The sequence below is a fragment of the Arachis ipaensis genome, chromosome B04 (genome assembly GCF_000816755.2).
Source record: "Arachis ipaensis cultivar K30076 chromosome B04, Araip1.1, whole genome shotgun sequence".
Lineage (NCBI taxonomy): Eukaryota > Viridiplantae > Streptophyta > Magnoliopsida > Fabales > Fabaceae > Arachis > Arachis ipaensis.
Window position 1 is genome coordinate 4,318,711 of NC_029788.2, and position 20,323 is coordinate 4,339,033.

A 20,323-nucleotide genomic window follows, 5' to 3' on the forward strand; every position below is an offset into this window, starting at 1 on the left:
CATATTGTTAATAGAAATAAATTAAAAAACTAACAAGAATTATATTATAAGTTTAAAGATTTTATTTGATTCAATTAAGAATTTAAAAATTAGTTTAAATTCCACCTCAAATTTTGAGATTAATTTAAGTATTTACCAATTAACTTACTTGTGCTTTGATAGTTATGACAATTTTGGGTGTAGGTCTATAATTGTGGTGGCAGTGACTACGAATATGGCAGCAATCAAGAAAGAAGAAGAATAATAACAGAAGAAAGGTGTTGTTAAATGGCTTTAGAAACATTAGAAACAACATTAAATAATAAAAGGTTTAATTATTCTATTGGTCCTTATAGTTTCGTAAAATTTTCAATTAGGTTCTTATACTTTTTTTCTTTTTAATTGGTCCCTGCACCAAATTTTCTTTTTCAATTAAGTCCATTTTAGTGGTAATTGGCTTAATTTTATAGGGACCCAACTAAAAAAAAAGAATTAGTATAGGGACCTAAATAAAAGGAAAAAAAAGTATATGACCCAGTTAAAAAAAATTTGTGCAAGGACTCAATTAAGAAAAAAAAAGTATAAGGACCTAATTGAAAATTTTACGAAACTATAAGGACCAGTAGAGTAATTAAACCATAATAAAAAAATTATTTTGATTTTTAACTGAAATATTAAAAATCAAAGCAATATTTTACCGAATATTAACTCATAAGCTCAACTACTAAACTCGTTGGACTTTTAACAAATGGAAATCGAGTTACCTTGAGAGTTGGCTTGTTCGCTTCCAAACTAACACAAGTAAATAATAAACAGGTCTTTGGCTTTTTTAAAATATTATTATTTTCAAAAATTAAAAAATACATTTATATTTTTGATTTTTCTAAAATTTGGATAAATTTATTTTTCCATTAAAGTGACTCCATTGAATTCGATCAAAAAATTTGATGTAACTCCTATTATACTGACTTAATTGTTACGAAAGCACACGTAGCATGTAATTTTTAAAATAAGATATATTAGTCCTCTCACACCAAAATGACGCTGTTTCACCAAGACCCACAATCTTCTAAATTTATGAGTCATAATCCTTCGAATGCATAGAAACGATAAAGTGGGTGAAATAGTGAACGAAAAGGGGGCAGTATTTCGTCCCATAGCACCCGACAGAGTATCATCAAGTTCAAGAAGAAGTGGAGGTGGAAGAAGACAATACCAGTTCGCTGCGAGCTCGGGTCTTAACGCAACAGATGATAAAGATAGCGTCTCACCAAAGTGCTTTTGTGGAGTATATTTAATCATGTTCATGTCGAAGACGAGCAGCTGTTGGGTAAATTAGTATGAGAAGATGACAAAATCTTATATTTGTGTAGTGGTTTCAACGCACGATTAGATCGCTTTTTTTAGAGAGATATTTGTCCCCACACTTAGTTGCTATAGGGTTGATGACAATACTCTCACAGGATACAATGAAACCTAAGAATTTCTTAATTAGCAATAGTAAGAAATTCTCAACTCTCTTGAACAAAGGAAATTTCTTAATAGTTGATTAAAATGTACACCTAGTACTTCTTTTTCTGAAATAGTGGACAAGGACTTATTTATACATATTGCACGTAGCAATTATGATTAGTTACGTATACAAATGGTTATGTCTTTTCTATTGCCAATAGATACAATGTTTTGAACATACACAATCTTTAAAAGGTTATATCCTTTCAACCAAATGATACTAAACAGTTAGTAACCGTTTATTAATATTAATAATAATATCAATAATATTAATTAATCAAATTTATAAATACCCTTCAATCCCCCACTATTTACAAAATTTAAATGTCATACAAGTATATGCATAAAGAATGTGTCATTAAGATTAAACATTTTTTTTAGTGTAAATTTTAAAGTTCTAACGAAGTAATAGGTGTCTAATCGATTAAACCTATACTCCATATGCTGGTACCAAAAATCACACACATTACTTATACCCTCCAAGTTCAAGAGTTTACAATTTTAAACACTTATATGGCCTTGTGCTCATCCTGGTTTCATGAATATTTACGAGAATAAAACCTCTAAAATTCTCTATTAGAGCAGCACCACTCTTATATTCATATAGGTGGAATCTTTTGATAGATAATATTATCATTCCATTAAGAGTTTAAACTCACCCTCCTAATTTATTATAAATAGCACTAAATCCTATACCTTAGTGCTCCAATTGCTAAATAACTTGTTATTACCCATTAAACTTTGAAACTAGTGGTCTACTAGGATAAGGTTGGGTTCCCATCAGGTTTTAATCCCATTTTAGCAGTAGTTTCTTTGATTTTATCCCTTGACAAACCTTTAGTCAAAGGGTCTGCTAAATGTCCTTGAGATCTTACATAAGTAATGGTAATTACACCATCATCTATTAGTTGCCTCACAAACTCATGTCTCAAACTTATATGTCTAGACTTTCTAATATAAACCTTATTATATGCTTGAGACATGGTTGATTCACTATCACAGAAGATTGAAATGGCTGTCGTCTGCTGTGGCCACAGCTTTATATCATATAACAAATTTCTTAACCATTTCGCTTCTTTACCTGCGGCTGATAAAGCTATAAACTCAGCCTCCATAGTAGAATGTGTAATACATGTTTGTTTCTTTGAGGCCCAACTTATTACTCCACCACCTATGGTGAAAATCTATCCTGAAGTGGATTTGTTGTCACTAAGATTTGTAATCCAACTTGTGTTGGAATAACCTTCTAAAACTGCGGGATAATCACTATAATGTAATCCCAAGTTTATGATTTTCTTGAGATAACCAAGAATTCTTGTTATAGCTTTCCAATGTTGATTGCTAGGCTTTCCTGTAAACCTTGATAATTTGCACACAGCAAATTATATATCAGGTCTAGTACAATGCATTGCATACATTAAACTTCCTATAACACTAGCATATTCTAATTGTGCTATAGGTCTTCCCATGTTTCCTTCTAATTTAAGATTAGGATCATACGGCGTATTGGATTCTTTAATTGTGAGATGATCAAACTTTTCCAATACCTTTTTGATATAATGAGATTGACTTAAAGTAAAGCCAACTTCATTCTTATGCACCTTTATACCTAATATTGTATCAACTTCATTCAAATCCTTCATCTTGAATTTAGAAGTTAGATACTCCTTCGTTATACGAATTCCTTCTAAATTTGTTCTGATGATTAACATATCATCAACATATAAACAAATGATTACTCCATAATATTTAGTAAATTTTAAGTAAATACATTTATCCGCACTATTATGTGAGAAGCCATTTGATAACACCACTGAATCAAACTTCTCATGCCATTGTTTAGGCGCTTGTTTTAGCCCATACAAAGGCTTAATTAATTTGCAAACTTTCTTTTCATTTCCGGGTAGCACATAGCCTTCCGGTTACTCCATATAAATTTCTTCATTAAGATCTCCATTTAAAAAAACCGTTTTAACATCCATTTGATGTATGTGAAGCTTATGTATGGATGCTAATGCTATAAGAGCCCTAATAGAAGTCATTCTTGCCATAGGTGCGTAGGTATCAAAATAGTCTAGACCTTCTTGTTGTCTAAACCCCTTGGCCACTAACCTTGCTTTAAAGGTTTGTAATGAACCATCAATGTTATACTTTGATCCTGGAGGCAAATCAACCAAGACCCAAGTATTGTTAGATAATATTGAGTCCATTTCATCATTTATTGCTTCTTTCCAAAAAGCATAATTCCTTGAAGCTATAGCCTCTTTGAATGTTTGAGGATTACCTTCTATGTTCATAACAATAGGAATCTTGTTTGTTACAGAATTCCTAATTCCTTCTACCAAAAGGGTGATAGCCTGAGAAGAAATAAAATCTGGACCCAAGTCCTTTTCTTTTTTTACTCTCAAACTCTTCCTTGGTTCAATCAATTCTTTGTCGCTTAGACGTTTATTATTTTGATTATTTATTTCTTGTGAAATATTAGTATCATTTTGGGGATACTCTGAATTAGACGTTGAATCATTGATAAATTTATTTTCAATAAATTCTACTTCTCTTGATTCAACAACTACATTAGACACTAAGTCTAATATTCTATATGCTTTAGAATTTTGAGCATATCCTATAAAAGTGTCTTTTATGGCTCTTGGCCCCAATTTGGTTCTCTTTTGATCAGGAACTCAATAAAAGGCTAAATACCCCCACACTTTAAGATAATTTAAATTATGTTTCCTTCCTTTCTAAATTTCATAAGGAGAAACCTTTCTATGTCTTGATGGTATCCTATTATGGATATGACATGATGTCAATAATGCTTCACCCCACAAATTGTAAGGCAATTTTGCATTTAGTAACATTGAATTAACCATATCCACTAAGGTACGTTTTTTCCTTTCTGCCAAACCATTTTGTTGCAGAGTATATGGAGCGGAAGATTCATGCACAATACCATGTAATTCACAAAAGTGATCAAATTCATTAGAAAAATATTCTCCACCTCGATTACTACGAAGAACTTTTATTTTCTTATTATGCATATTTTCTACTTCCATTTTATATTTCTTAAACATTTCAAAAGTTTCATCTTTATTTCTAATCAAATACACATAAGTAAATCTAGAACAATCATCCATAAAAGTTATAAAATATATTTTTTCTCCTCTAGTAATATTGCCATTTAGTTCACAAATATCACTATGAATCAACTCCAATAAATGTGTATTTCTTTCAACTTTAGGAAAATATTTCTTAGTAATTTTGGATTGTATGCAAATATCACATTTCTTATTAAAATCCTTGTTACTAAGATCAATATAGTTATTCTTTTGCATATATTCAATTGATTTGTAATTTAAGTGTGCTAATCTACTATGCCATAAATCACAAGAATCAACAACATACAATGAAACATTCACTTTATTAATACTAAGTTTAAACATACCTTCAGTACAATATACTTTTCCTACGAATACATTATTCTTAAGCAAGATCACTTTATTGGATTTCATTACAACTTTGAATCCCTTCTTACACAAGAGACTCACAGAAACTAAATTTTTCTCAAATCTGGAACATGAAGTACATTTATTAAACTTAATTTCTTTCCAGATGTAAAATTCAATTCCACAGTTCCTTGACCACAAATTTTGGCCGAGTTGTCATTGCCCATTAAAACCTCTCTATTGTTCACTTCTTCATATGTTTTGAATTGGTTGCGATCATTGCAAACGTGAACAGTAACCCCTGAATCTAAGCACCATTCAAGTGATTTTCCTTGTGTTGCTATGTTAACTTCTGTAACCATGCCAATATGCATGTTTTGTACTTTTTCTACAACCATAGTAATTAGATCCTTCTCTTCCACTAAGTTGGTATTTGGTGCTTTCTTTTTCAGAAGTCTACATTCTTTGATATAGTGTCCTTTCTTGGGACAATGATAACACTCTCTTTGTCTCTTCTTGTCTTGCTTTGAATCTTTAGAGAACTTTCTTTTCTATCTTCTTATTGGTGTTGTTTTCACCAATATGATTCACTTTAGAACTTTAAGAAAGATACACAGCATCACGTTTTCGAGTTTCCTCCTCTATACGTTTATGCCTTAGTAATTTCTCAATTGTGAAGTTCTCACCAAGATGTAAAAGTTTCTTCCTATAACCATTCCAAGATGAAGGCAATTTTGAAATAATTGCTCCAACTTGTAATGATTCAGGGATCACCACTTATAGATCACGAAGTCTACTTACAAGGATTTGTAATTCATGAATTTGATCCATGACAGGCATAGTATCATTCATAATAAATTCAAAATATTTCATCATAATAAACTTATCTGTTCCTTGTCGTTCGGTATTGTACTTTTCTTCCAAAGATTTCCAAATCTCTAATGGTGATTGAATTGACATGTAGAGATCATAGAGTCGGTCGGATAAAGTATTGAGAATATGACCTCGACATGCAAAAGTATCTTCATCACGTTTCTTTTTCAATTGAACAATCTTTTCTTTCTCTTCCAGTGTGGAATTTTCAGCGGCATCGGCAATTGATGTAGTCTTTGGGTCAATCACATATACAAGATTGAGAACTGAAAGAAGAAACATCATCTTGTCTTTCCAACGGTTGAAGTTCGTTCCATCAAAGCGATCTAATTTGACAAACTCTTGATTCATGACCTTGAACGTAGTATTTTGATCTTGTGCCATCTTCAAGAAATATCTCTCTAAAATTGTTGGGTAAATTAGTATGAGAAGATGACAAAATCTTATATTTGTGTAGTGGTTTTAAGGCACGATTAGATCGCTTTCTTTAGAGAGATATTTTTCCCCACACTTAGTTGCTATAGGGTTGATGACAATATTCTCCCAGAACACAATGAAACCTAAGAATTTCTTAATTAGCAATAGTAAAAAATTCTCAACTCTCTTGAACAAAGAAAATTTCTTAATAGTTGATTAAAATGTACACTTAGTACTTCTTTTTCTAAAATAGTGGACAATGACTTATTTATACATATTGCACGTAGCAATTATGATTAGTTACGTATGCAAATAGTTGTGTCTTTTCTATTACCAATAGATACAATATTTTGAACATACACAACCTTTAAAAGGTTGTGTCCCTTCAACCAAATGGTACTAAACGGTTAGTAACCGTTTATTAATATTAATAATATTAATTAATCAAATTTGTAAATACCCTTCAGCAGCAACCCTAACAGATTATTTATAGGGTGTCCATTTCATAAGGTAAGTAAAGCAACTATGTGGAACTGTATTTGTATTAGAATTTATCCTCAAATACCAGATTTTTTTCTGAGTTATTTGCAACTGACTTCTTCCAGGTCACTATCTTCTTTTTACCTTTTAGACTTTTTTCTCTTGCCACCAATAATTTCTTACTACTGTCAGTTTCAGTATTATCACTTTTAAATTTAACTGGTGGAAGTTTATATAACACATCCTCCGTGATCTCATACCCATCATCTGAGGAGGAGGATGTCTTAAGTTCCCCTAAAATATCATCTATGTCCACTGTGCCATCACTGTCCTTGCCAGCATTATTAACAACTTCGGGATCATCGACAAAGTAGTCAAAGTATACTTAGCTGTCTCTTGGTTCTTGTTGGATCATACCAGTATACTGCCTTGTATGACTGGTATCCCAAACCCTTAAATAATATTACCAGATCTCCAAAATTCACAAAGTCCAGGTCCATTTCAGGGAATCTTTTTACCTTTTCATTTTGATACACCAGGGATCCATCACTTGCTCTGACAAAATTACCTCCATGATAAAAAATTGACACCACAAATACATCAATCATTTGAAATTAATCCATGAATAACTATGTATAAGTTCAACCAACTATACACACAACAGATAATATAGTCACATTTCAAACACCAACGGCTCTCCAAAATCAGAAACAAAATTTATGAATGAAACACCTTTGCCCTAACACAATCCTTCCTTCAAATCCGACACACGACATTTTAAAAACGATTTTTACACTTCAGTACACCATTTTTACCCACACTATCAACATGCACACAGAATGCTTTCAAAATTAGTTCACAGATGAATAACAAAAACTTCATCGCTAAGCAAGGCGATCTTACCTTCTAACGAAGACAGCAACCACGACCTCAATGCAACCTTCTTCACCGCATCCGACACTGACTTCACACCGCAACAATTGCTCTTCTACGTAGTCTAATTTTTGGAGGGAGAAACAGAGAGGAACGAGTTTGATTGTTTTTTTTCTTAGAGTTTTCAGTAATTCTTTGAGTGTGATATGAGTGTTATGGATATTGCATAAAGGGATTACAATGTGTATGGAGGGGTTTTGGTGAAACGGCGTCGTTTTGGTGTGGGAGGACTAATATGTCCTGTTTAAAAAGTTACATGCCACGTGTGCTCCCATAACGGCCAGGTTAATGCAACGGAAGTTACGTCAGACTTTTTCGTCGGATCCAACGGAGTCACTTCAACAGATGAATAAATTTGTTGGAAGGATCAGAAACATGAATATATTTTCTAATCCTTAGGACGAAAATGTCTGCAAAAAAAAGGTTAGTGACAAATTATTTTTTACATAATAAATAAATAAAAATATTTTTATATAATTATATTCAAATATAATTAATAAATAAAAGATTTTTATATAATATTTTAGTTATATTTTTCTTAAGTTATTTTTGAAAAAAATAACTTAAGAAAATGGTCTTTTCTCCTAAACTCGCTCCAACATGTCTTTAATTCTACTAAAATAAAATACAGGAAAAAAAAAAGAAAAAAAAAATGATATTATTACAGAAATAGAAATAAGGAAATAGGTGAAAGAATCGAGGCAGTAGCAGCAGCGAAAGGGAACAGAGTGGGTCTTGTCGGCTTCAACCAAACACGACCTTATCAGCGATCTAATTCGATCTACACTCTTCTGCTCTTCTTTCCCCCTTCCTTTCCCAAACCCTAGCCTACTCTCAATTCTACTAGGTACGCTTTTTCCCCATTTTTCTTCGATTCTCATTCTGATTTCATTTCTCTTCTCTCTCTCACCTGGATCTACTCTCTCTCTTCACTTCTCTATTTTCCTTTCATTTTCTCTTCTTTTCCTCTCCAGCAAACTAGCACACCACTTACGAACTTCTTCAACATATGGCTTCAAATCAGATTCAGTCATCTACTACAATTCATGCAGGTTTGACTTTTTTTTTTCCCCCTTTTGCGCAGTTTCCGTTAATTCTATATTTACTCAAACGTAATTACAAATGCAAATTACTTTCAAGCCTACCTCGGTATCCCCAATATGCTTACTGTGGTGGATTTCGAATGCGTTTCTGTTTAACTGGGATTGTAATTTCTGGATTTCTGACCAAGAAAGAAGTAGCACACATCACTAGTTAGAACTGCCAGGTTGAGCTGCAGCTGAATTTCAGTGATATAATCGGATTAAAAAAGGGACTTTTAACTCAGCGGCTCTGCATTGTTTCTAAATTTCTTTTTAAGGGAAAACAAATCTGGAAGCAAAAAAAAAGTTCAAAATCCCTTTTGTTGTTTATTCATCCTTTTACAGGGGCAACCAATGATGCTTTATACAAGGAACTGTGGCATGCCTGTGCTGGACCTCTTGTCACTCTTCCTCGTGAAGGGGAAAGGGTTTATTACTTTCCACAAGGTCATATGGAACAGGTAAAGGTTGCATGGCCTTGAATTATTAATATCCTGCTTCAATTCCAGTGAGATGTTTGTGCTTTTCTAAGTCTTGCTTTAGCTGAAGTCTTGGATGCTGTAGCTTAGTTGTTCTTTTATCAGTCCTTGAAGATTTTATTGATGTTGACTAGGCTGAGCTATCAGCTATGTTTATTCATTTTGAAGAATGACTAATCTTGAGCTATAATTCATGCCAATTTTTTATTGATTACATGGATTTTGTGGTATTGTTAAGTTCAGTTCCCATTATTTTATTATAGAATTCTTTTAGTCTCTTACCTGTGCCGTTTATTATTATATAGCTCGAGGCATCTATGAATCAAGGTTTAGAGCAGCAAATGCCTTCCTTTAATCTTCCATCTAAGATACTATGTAAAGTGGTCAATGTTCATCTTCGGGTGAGTTGCACTTTTCCTTTTCATTTGGAAATTGGTCAAGTTATATAATGATCGTCATTCACTTATCAATTCATCATGCTTGTAGGCTGAACCTGAAACCGATGAAGTATATGCACAGATAACTTTGCTTCCTGAAGCAGATGTTAGTTCCTCTCTTATTCTTTATTTGATATTACTTTTATAGTTAAATCTTTTTGGTTATTTTGATTCTATTTCTCAAGTCCCTTTCCTATTATGATGTATTTTGTTTTGGGTTCTCTCCTTTTTTTTCCCCCCTCTCTTTCTGTTGTGGTTTAGCAAAGTGAGGTGGTAAGCCCTGATGATCCTCTGCCTGAGCCACCAAGGTGTACAGTCCATTCATTTTGCAAGACACTTACCGCTTCTGACACCAGCACCCATGGAGGTTTCTCTGTTCTTCGAAGACATGCGGATGATTGTCTGCCACCACTGGTTTGCATCTTTCAACCTTTTTTTAAAAACAAAAAAGTAAACATAAAAGTTCTTTATTATGATCATATTTAGCCTCCTCATAATTTCCATATTTTGTTCAGGATATGTCTCAGCAGCCACCATGGCAAGAATTGGTTGCAACTGATTTGCATGGGAATGAATGGCATTTTCGGCATATTTTTCGAGGTATTAAGTGGTTTATAGTTTTCATATTTCCTTATTTGAAAGCATATATAAATGGGTGTGGTCTTTGACACTCATCTATCATTTTGTTGATCTGTATAATTTGATATTTGATGTTCACTCAGTCTGTTATGTTCCTGAATGCACAAACTAATTTGCAGGGCAACCAAGACGCCACTTACTGACAACTGGTTGGAGTGTCTTCGTCAGTTCCAAAAAATTAGTGGCTGGTGATGCATTTATATTCTTAAGGCAAGTTGTTTATTTTAATAGGGGAAGTGCTGTTTCTTTCTGAAGGAGCAAGACAAAAATAGCTTGCAGTTTTCATTTAATTTTGTTGTTTTAGTCATTGTGGTTGGTTTTTGTTCCATGAATTACTCTAGGGGTGAAAATGGAGAGCTCCGAGTAGGAGTTAGGAGGCTCATGAGACAGCAAAACAACATGCCATCTTCGGTTATATCCAGTCACAGCATGCATCTCGGTGTTCTGGCTACTGCATCTCACGCCATTGCCACCGGAACACTGTTTTCAGTATTTTACAAACCCAGGTCTTGTATTTAGCGCTACGAAGTTATTATTTGTTGTAGTATGCTTTTAATTCTTGATGTTGGTGTTTTCAGTTTGTCATTTTTTCAGAGAGATTGGTGTACCATCTTTTAATTTATAGTTTTTAAAATTTAAAATTTTTATTTTATATATGATAGGGATAGGGATGATAATTTTATTTCTTGTCTATTACTTTAACGACTATAAGCTCTGCTGATTATCAAAGTTTATCTCAGAACAAGCCGGTCGGAGTTTATTGTGAGTATCAATAAATATCTTGAAGCTCGAAATCATAAACTCTCAGTTGGTATGAGATTCAAAATGAGATTTGAAGGTGATGAGGTTCCTGAAAGAAGGTGCACAAGCTAGTTGCTTTACCTTTTTTATTTTATTTTAAGTTTAACACGTCATCCTGTCTGATAAACATTCCTATCTTGTGAATACAGGTTCAGTGGGACAATTGTTGGCGTTGGAGATAGCACATCATCAGTTTGGGCTGATTCTGAGTGGCGATCGTTGAAGGTTCAATGGGATGAACCATCGTCAATTTTGCGTCCTGATAGAGTTTCTCCATGGGAATTGGAGCCACTTGTATCTACCACCCCAGCAAACTCCCAGCCAGCCCAAAGAACAAAGAGATCGCGGCCTCCCATCCTGCCTTCACCAATGCCTGATTCATCAATGCAAGGTATCTTGCTCTTACACTTTATTCAAGCAAATGTTATTCTTTTGCACACATTCTTATCTTTGCACCAGGTGTATGGAAACCACCAGTTGAATCTCCATCTTTCTCCTATCGCGAACATGGCCGAGACCTCTATCCATCACCTAAATTCAATTCTAATGCAGCCAAATTTCTTGGTTTTGGCGGGAATATCTCTGCACCCAACAAGTCCATATATTGGTCTAATAGGATGGAAAACTCTACAGAATCATTTTCACCTATAGCACTTAAAGAATCTGCTGAAAAGAGACAAGGCACTGGAAATGGCTGTAGACTCTTTGGAATTCAGTTACTTGACAATGCTCATGCAGAAGAAAGTTTGCCAACTGTCATCTTGTCAGGAAGGGTGGGTGATGATAGGTCTGTTCCATCTTTGGATGGTGAGTCTGATCAGCAGTCTGAACCATCAAATGTTAATCAATCGGATATTCCTTCTGCAAGTTGTGATGCTGAAAAATCATGCCTGCGGTCTCCCCAGGAGTCACAAAGCAGGCAAATAAGAAGCTGCACAAAGGTTAGATAGCATAACTTGTACTTAATGTTGGTGTAAGATGCATTTATTCGCTTTCCATTTAGAATCCTTGAATATTCTTGACATTTTCCCTATGCACTTCTTTAGTTAGCTGTAGGTTAATTATTTGAATGTCTTAATCATACAGAATTGTCTGATGATTTGTAGCTTCTGATATATTTTTTAGAATGATTCTGCGTTGATTGACAGCATTCGACACAATGAATACATACATGAGATTGGATTGAAAGTTTTTGACATTGATACGCAATAAAACTTCATTCCTAGTCCGTTCAGAATCATGATAAATGGTTCAACTAACCAAAATATTTTAAATGGAATCCACATATTATCGGTAGTTGAATATTCTCTTAGGTACTTATTCATAAATGCTACAATAAGATTGTTATAAAGCTTCTGCTTTTTGGATGATTCAATTCAATCTAGAGGTTCGTCTTTTTTTTTTTCTTCCTAGAACTTGCAAAGAGGGTTAACTTCCTCCTTTTTTACAAGATGGTGGTGCCTGCCTCAACTTGTTTAATGAGATTCTTTTTGATAAAATTCTAATATCATTCCAGGTTCACATGCAAGGTATGGCTGTTGGAAGGGCTGTGGACTTGACAAGGTTTGATGGATATGAGGATCTGCTTTGGAAATTGGAAGAGATGTTTGACATCAAGGGTGAGCTCTGTGGATCTGAAAAGAAGTGGCAGGTTGTCTACACTGATAATGAAGATGACATGATGATGGTTGGAGATGATCCATGGCTGTAAGATCCATTGGTGCTAGCTTTTTACATAGAATCATATTTTTGTTACATATTATTAGGGTATTCATATGTCTATGTTAAACTCTAGCTTGCTAATTTACTGCAGTGAGTTCTGTAGTGTCGTGAGGAAAATTTTCATCTACACAGTAGAAGAGGTGAAGAAACTTTCACCGAAAATTGGACTTCCAATTAATGAAGTGGTTAAACCAAGCAAACTGGATGCTGAAGCAGGTGTTAATCCAGAGGATCAGTCATCCGTTGTGGGGCCTGGTTGCTAGTACTTCTAGTAGAAAAACAAAACTCATCGCTATATTACAATAAACATCAGAATGGAAGTGTAACGCGAGAGAAATTAGATGAACTTGACAAGCACTTCATCATGGACTATAGGAGCCACTACTGGTTTACTCTGTTTATCCCAAGCGGCATGGCAGCATCAACACTTCCAAGCAGAAGACTGGTTTGATACCGCTGTTTGATCTGCCTGGAAAGATAGGCTTCTGGTATTTTTGGGCACTCTGCTTCTTCCGTGGCTTAGTTTATGCCAATGGTTCATGTTCCTAGCTTATTCAGTTTTGAATGCCCCCCGAGCATTAAGAAATCAGTCTGTGATCGAGTATCTTAATACACATGCTTTGGTTTTCTTTTCTGGTTCTTGAGTAGTTATCTCGATGTATTGTATGTCATTTCTGTATATAACCTTCTGTAATCTTCGAATACTATTTAATGTATGTATAACAAGCGAAATTTTCATTTGAATTATCTCAGATCAGATAATTGGTAGTATCTTCACATGGTATGTTTACATGCTTTTGCCTTCCGTTTTCTTTCTATCATTATTTCAAAATTGATGAATTGTATTTTAAAACGGTATATTATGGGTATGAATGTATAAATATATTATTGCCCACAATGAAATTGAGGCCATTTAACAACTGGTGAATGATGATGATCCTTTCTGTACAAGAATGTGGGATAAAAAAAAAATACTATAAACCTCAGCACTTTAGCCACAATAGAACAAGTTGGTTTCAACACAAATTAAGATACTCAGCAGTTATAATCATTCAGAGGGTCTCAAGAAAATGCGCAAAGCTAGTGTACTTGGGCTCCCACCCTAGCTCGGCGCGCGTTCTCGAGTTGTTTAATCTCTTACCTAGAGGATCATCGGTTCCTACCGAAAGAAAAAAAAAAGGTAAACCAAGATAAATTGTGATTATGATTCATCAATTACTTTTGATTTTCAATCTCAACTGTTTTCAAAATCAAACAAGTCTTTACCTGTGAATTTCTCAAATCTTTTACTAAATTTCCCACTTTGGTTGACTAGATCCATCACTTCCTGCCTGCCATGATGTAGAAAAGGTGTGAGAGTCTTCCAAGAAATATGATTAAACAGGAAATGATGGAAACAATTAACACTTGTGAAAATGATGAACAAATATGTGAAACTTGAAAGCAAAGCAAATTATCAAATGAATAACATTTTACATAGTCTCAAAGTAAAGGGAAGCTTTGTAACCTGGATAAAGGGTGGTTATCACAACCCAAGAAAATCCTTCTGCGACATTTCTTCTTCAAGATTGTAACCGAAAGGGAAGCTGCATCCTGGTTTCCATGCCGACACATTTTTCAAAACAAAATACTCATCTTTTCAAAATGACAGCCAATATATGGAAACATGGAAAGGAAAAAAGCAACTTTATAAAAGATAGTTGAATCGCGTCTCAGGTGGTTTGGATATGTGAAAAGAAGACCGATAGAACATCCAGTCAGGAGGGTGGATGAGATGGAAGATGGACAAAGGGCGAAAGGCAGAGGAAGACCTAAGAAGACCATCCATGAGGTGGTCAAACGAGATCTACATGTAAACGGTCTCTCAGTAGACATGATACATGACAGAGCACAATGGCATCGTTTGATTCATGTAGCCGACCCCACTTAGTGGGACAAGGCTTTGTTGTTGTTGTTTGTTATGGTTTGAGAAAATACAACTAGGAAACAAAATACTCAAGTATACAAAGGACATAAGAGAAAGAACATAGTGGAATAATCTCAACACTTGAGCTGCTAAAGCCAAATAATATGGAGCTTCGATAATCTACCAAGTATAATAAGATGATGCAATGACATTCTGACCTCATAATGTATAAGATTCAGAGTAATCTTATCTTATCTTATTAGAATTTAGATTTGCGACAAATTAATCACAAACTTATAACATTAGGAGATTCTATCTATAACAAAAAAAAATCACAATGTCACGTTTTCTCTTTACTACTCGCAAAGGTGTGGCAAAATGCATTTAGCTACAGTTTGAAATGTTGTCAATAATAAAAGAAATAAATATATAGTTTTGTATATTAGTACAAAATATTTACTTACTAGTACCAAATAAAAGTGTTGCTTTCAATAGCCTGAAGTCAATTCCACCTAATTGTTTTAAAACCAATCAAATTGTAGCACTGTATGGATAATAATTTTTATTATGACTATTTTATGATTATGAAACATGAATGATGTAATATGCATCAATATTCCATGGCGTGTACATTTATTTATATTAAATGATTCCGGAACAACCGAGACAATTTTCCGTTTATTGACTTTCATTTTGGGCATCACTTTTAGTTTTGGTACTATTTATCTTTAGACCCTTATTAAAGTTTAAAAAAATTGAATAAACTACTTTTTTTTTTTTTATTTACGAATGATTAAGAAATTGATAAATTTATTTATGAAAAAATAAAATTAACGTTATATTTATAAAAGATGAGTTTCGGTGAATAAAATTATCCAAACATTAAAAAATTATCTAAATATATTAATACATTAAAATTAATAATTAATTTTAGTATATACCTAATATTATTATTTTGTTAATGTATGATAATTAATATGGTCCGATATTTAAGTAAATAAAAACTTTTGGTAAAAATAATACAAATTTACTCACATAAACACAAGCTAAGTAATAAAAAAATAACCAAATTATACATGATGTGCATTAAAATATAACCAATTTGGGGTTAAAATATCACCAAATTATACATGATGTGCATTAAAACATCTTCTCAAAAGCTTAAAACTAATTTTGGGGTTCACCAAAGATCAAACTCTTGACCTTTCGGATCTAGCATTCTAATACCGTACATGATACCACTCATCTCAAAAGCTTCAGCTAATAGGAAAGGGTAACACTAATGATTATATCTCTAATATTTCCTAAACCTCTATAATATTCCATTGGCTCCTCATACTTTCCCATAACCAAATTATACATGCATGTATGAGAATCAACATGACAAGGGACAGAGACAATATGAAAATGTTTAGGTTCACCTGCCTTATAACAACAATAATCTCTTTATCTTGTTGTAGCTGTTCTTGCACTTCAATGTTTCTCTACACTGCCAATTACCATGATGTAAAGCAACAACCAATCTCACTTGTCACCCCAAATTCGAATAAAGGATAAATAGGTACATGATCTTTTGGTTTATAGATATTTAAGTTTTTGAGAATTTAAAAATACATTTAAGTTTTTAACTTTTTCAAAATCTAGATACATCAATCTTTTTGTTCATTTGGGTCTGTCAGACCTAACAGAAAATGCAAGATTGGTGACAACAAAGCCTGGTTGTTATTGGTCTATGAAACTGTCCACAAACCTTAAAAATATAGCACCAGGGATTTAACTAGAAATTATTTTAATGTAAAAGTTGGGTGAAAAATATTGTTACCATTTTGTTATGTTGTCATTCATGTCCCCTATATGCTGAAAAATGAAATTTCTACTCTCACAAGTCACAGCGTACCATGATATTCCAATCTCTCTTCTGTAGGATATCAGGAAAAAGATGGAAACAACTCGTGACCAGTTAGCAGAGGCATTGTATCAGAAGGGGCTTGCGCTTAAAGGTAAGAGTTGCTTCATTCTTATTCTGATCATGTTTTCTTAAGCAATTACTATACAAAGTGAAGAACCATGCTTATGATTGTTTCATTTCTTTGGTTAATGACTTAAAGGTTAACTCTCAGTGTAAACAGTACCATATATCATGCATGCAGTGCTGCATGACAATTAGCTCCAAGAAGTGAGAGATCCCTGTAAAGCGTGTGAAGTTAACTTCTTTTCTTATACATCTGGTGTATGCCATAAGTGCTACTTTTCATTTAACCTAAAGATTCAAATAATGTCTTACATAACTATAATTGTTATGATCAATTGATGATCATGACGATAAACAACATAGTTTCTTCTTTCTTGTGTCTGCTATGCTGCTATGAAACTTTCTATGGTTAGTTTCAGTCATCTGCATTATTGTTCTGATGAAAATGTTAAAGTGATTCATTGGCCTGAAACGAGTCACTTTTCCATTATGGTAGTGATTACAACCCTCTAACTGTGGGGTGTATTGTATTTTAGACAGCAATACTGTACATTTTCATCAATAATTGACTGTATTTGTGAGAATACAATAATTCATGTAATATTATACATCATTTTCATTTTACACCAATAATGATGTAGGCTTTTGTTTTCCCTTCATTTTTAATTAGAGACACTTTTTAACAGATCGTTCACGTATTTTTACCGATGATTCTAGCAATGGTAAAAATTAAATAATAATTTGGAAACATGTATTCACCATACAGGGAGAATTGGAAGAACTAATATTCAAGGATATATAACAAATTAAAAGACTTGAAATATGAAAGAATAAAAAGATTAAAGTACAATGACAAAAGCTTAAGTTGAAATTATCTCATAAAATTAAGGTTTTTCTATAGAAAAGTCTTTATGAAAAGCTTCCGGTGTTGCAACAAGTTTACAGTCGGTTCGCATCCACTCCTGCTACTTGTCCAAGATGCATGTTGAAGACTGAATCAATTTCTTATGCTTTGTTCTAATGCCCCCTGTCTTCAATAATATGGAGGTTAAGCTTAATAATCCATGACCTATGGATGAGAGATGCATGTTGAAGACCGAATTAATTTCTCATGCTTTGTTTCAATGCCCCCTGTCTTCAATAATATGGAGGTTAAGCTTAATAATCTCTGACCTATGGATGAGAGAAGAAGAGACATTTTTCAATTGGTGGCAACGAGTCTTATCCTAGGCAGCAGCTCAATTCGACAGTAGACAAAAGACCCTCCTCAATTCGGTGTGTTTTTGAGAATGTAATAAGCTCAGCACCAGAGATAGTGAAAGAAGCCAGCAATTTAGTGCATAAACTCGTGAGCGATACCTGATAGATGCTGCTAATTTTCTTTACTCTTACTTTACTCTTTTCTAAACTCTTAGTCTTTCAGTCACAGTTGATGATAAATGAAAATGTCCAATTCTTTTGTCCTTCCTTATGGAAACACTTTTATATTAATAAAATAACATTTATCTTTAAAAAAAAATGACAAAAGCTTAAGGAGTATGAATTAGAGTAACAACCGAAGAGGAGGACAAAAGAACTTCACTTCTGGCAATACTCTCTGGAAATTTCCATAGTCCAAATCGAAGATGCCGATATCTTGAGCAACCGGACGGTAAAATGATGATTGCAGATCTATTTGGTTATCTGTAAACCAAATCTGATTTCCTTTGCTTAGAGAAGGCACAGGAATTTGAACAGAAGAATTAAATCCAATCACTAGTATGGAGTTACCTAAATTATCTATCGTTGACCATTCTTTTCTGTTTCTTTTTAACTCATAGATATCGAATTTAAGAGTTTCAAATTCTTCGCCTTTTCTCCCTGTGTGTCTTACCAACATCAATAAGCTTCCATTGGCGCACCCGATAAGATATTTAGACTTGACAGGGCCTAGGGGAATTTCAGATGGAGGTCTGCTTTCATGGATTCCTCCCTTAAGCCCTGATCTTGTCTTTGTATCAAATTCGTATAGCTGCCCGTAATAGTTTACGGCATATATCTTTTCTTGGAAAAATATTATGTCATGAACCACTCATCTCTCGAAAATTCTAGCCCTGAAAATTCTACCCATCTCATATTGCCAGGCTTGTAAAAGGCCAGCCTCCGGTAATAAGGTCCGAATATCACCACCGCCACAAAATTTTCAATGTCATACTCAGGAGATGAGTTTATAATAACCTTAACAACATGCAATCTATGAACTTCATCTCTTTCCTCGGTCATCGTAACGTCATCATAATCCAACAGTGTGTATTCATTCCCATGATTATCAGGCTGGTAATCAATTACATCGGGTAAAGTTGAGATTGGAGGAAGATCCAATCTACGATTTGTAAATGGATTTAACATTTGGATAGTGCCATCGGATATGGATACGACAATTAACCATCCATGACAAGAACCGCGAATTAACTTGTCGTAGGACTGCATTTCTGGCAGCATGATATGGTAAATGTTTTTCTCTTCAAGGGCGCAAGTATCAAGAGTTTCATCATCTGCAACGCCTAATTGCATGAGATGATGAATCTCCTTGTCTTCGTCAGAATGATTCTTGACGGTTTCGTCAGGTAACAATAACCACGGAATTTTGTTTTCATTGGGAATCTTTGGAAGTTTCAAGCGCCACTGTTTGCAAACAAATCGAAGTTGGATGTAATCATGGTAGGCATGGAACCGTTTTGAAATTTCTTTCAACAAATCTTCATCAATGTCTGCCCATCGATTAATCTCGTCCATGTTGAAAGTGTTGGTTGAAGAAGCTGTAAGGATATGTAAATATAATATAGAAGACTAAGAAGAGGGAGATCAAGAGAGAATGTGAAAGGATAATTAGTTAAGGCAAAGAAGACGGAAGAGCTTTTGCAATGGGTTATAATTTATATAAGAATCATAAGCATAATTCAACCAAATCATATAAAGACATCTAGGAAATTCAATGCAGAATTGTGGCAATGTTTTTATTTTGAATCAATAACAGCAAAACAACAATTCACCAAAACAAATACAACATATTGAATTCGAAGCGAAGATTAGGAGGGTTTTCTTGCGCTGGTTTTTCTCACAACATTGATTTAAATAGAGAAAGTATTGGGATAATATGATTTCTATAAAACAACATTTTTCATTGAAATACATGGAAGAAAAACGCTATGTATTTTTAATATGGGGTAAAAGCAGATGTTTTTAAATAAGGTAAAAAGTTTGTGTGTTTTTTATTTATATGGATACCACAAATTTAAGGGTCAGATTTGTGGTCTAATTGTGGTTTTAAATTTTTTTTTAAATGCAAATTTGAGGGTCAGATTTAAGTTTTTTATTTTAAATTTTTTTGAATATACAAATCTGACCCTCAGATTTGTAATCCTATAAAATCTGACCCTCTCTATTTCCCTAAATTTGAGGGTTCGATTTATTACTTAAAATTAAAAAAATTAATCCATATTAAAAAAAAACACACTAATTATTCATAATAATGAATTACACACAATTTTTTTCTATATAAAAAATTAGCCGAAAGAAAAAAGGTGACTAAAATAAATTAGAAACAATTAGACAAAATTAGAAGTAAAAATTTTACTAAAATAATAAAATATAAAATGAATACTCATA

The 20,323-nt window shown here is 33.5% G+C and overlaps 3 protein-coding genes across 5 annotated transcripts; 1 reads left to right on the forward strand and 2 right to left on the reverse strand.

The window, feature by feature from the left end:
- On the forward strand, nucleotides 8,324-13,544 carry LOC107638514 (auxin response factor 1). 3 transcript variants are annotated; one of them, XM_016341831.2, is made up of 14 exons: nucleotides 8,324-8,484; nucleotides 8,612-8,689; nucleotides 9,065-9,180; nucleotides 9,504-9,599; nucleotides 9,685-9,741; nucleotides 9,897-10,049; nucleotides 10,151-10,235; nucleotides 10,394-10,484; nucleotides 10,616-10,780; nucleotides 11,015-11,134; nucleotides 11,225-11,466; nucleotides 11,553-12,016; nucleotides 12,592-12,782; nucleotides 12,871-13,544. In XM_016341831.2, the coding sequence occupies exons 2-14, from the start codon at nucleotides 8,647-8,649 to the stop codon at nucleotides 13,058-13,060; spliced, it is 2,013 nt and encodes a 670-aa protein (XP_016197317.1). In that variant the 5' UTR covers nucleotides 8,324-8,484; nucleotides 8,612-8,646; the 3' UTR covers nucleotides 13,061-13,544. The 3 variants fall into 3 exon arrangements, with proteins under 3 accessions (XP_016197317.1, XP_016197315.1, XP_016197316.1); XM_016341829.2 differs by having other exon boundaries at nucleotides 8,325-8,484; nucleotides 11,535-12,016; XM_016341830.2 differs by having other exon boundaries at nucleotides 8,325-8,484; nucleotides 11,535-12,016; nucleotides 12,889-13,544.
- On the reverse strand, nucleotides 13,638-14,942 carry LOC107638515 (the record flags this gene model as incomplete). The annotated part of the gene is given in 4 exon segments (XM_016341832.2): nucleotides 13,638-13,956; nucleotides 14,064-14,128; nucleotides 14,305-14,390; nucleotides 14,922-14,942. Coding segments are annotated over 4 exon segments (279 nt in total), but the record flags the coding sequence as incomplete, so codon positions are not given.
- Nucleotides 18,219-19,450, reverse strand: LOC107635862. The gene is made up of 2 exons (XM_016339414.1): nucleotides 18,782-19,450; nucleotides 18,219-18,665 (listed from the first exon to the last, which is right to left on the reverse strand). Exons 1-2 carry the CDS (start codon nucleotides 19,448-19,450, stop codon nucleotides 18,219-18,221), a joined length of 1,116 nt encoding a protein of 371 aa, XP_016194900.1.

Bases quoted from the DNA above. Each gene is read 5' to 3' on its own strand.
- LOC107638514 (XM_016341829.2), top strand. From the start codon at position 8,647: ATGGCTTCAAATCAGATTCAGTCATCTACTACAATTCATGCAG. The intron at 9,600-9,684 runs GTGAGTTGCACT...TCATGCTTGTAG, and splicing joins TGGTCAATGTTCATCTTCGG to GCTGAACCTGAAACCGATGA. The intron at 12,017-12,591 runs GTTAGATAGCAT...ATATCATTCCAG, and splicing joins AAATAAGAAGCTGCACAAAG to GTTCACATGCAAGGTATGGC.
- LOC107635862 (XM_016339414.1), bottom strand. From the start codon at position 19,450: ATGGACGAGATTAATCGATGGGCAGACATTGATGAAGATTTGTTGAAA. The intron at 18,666-18,781 runs GTAGAATTTTCA...TTTGATACAAAG, and splicing joins AGCCTGGCAATATGAGATGG to ACAAGATCAGGGCTTAAGGG.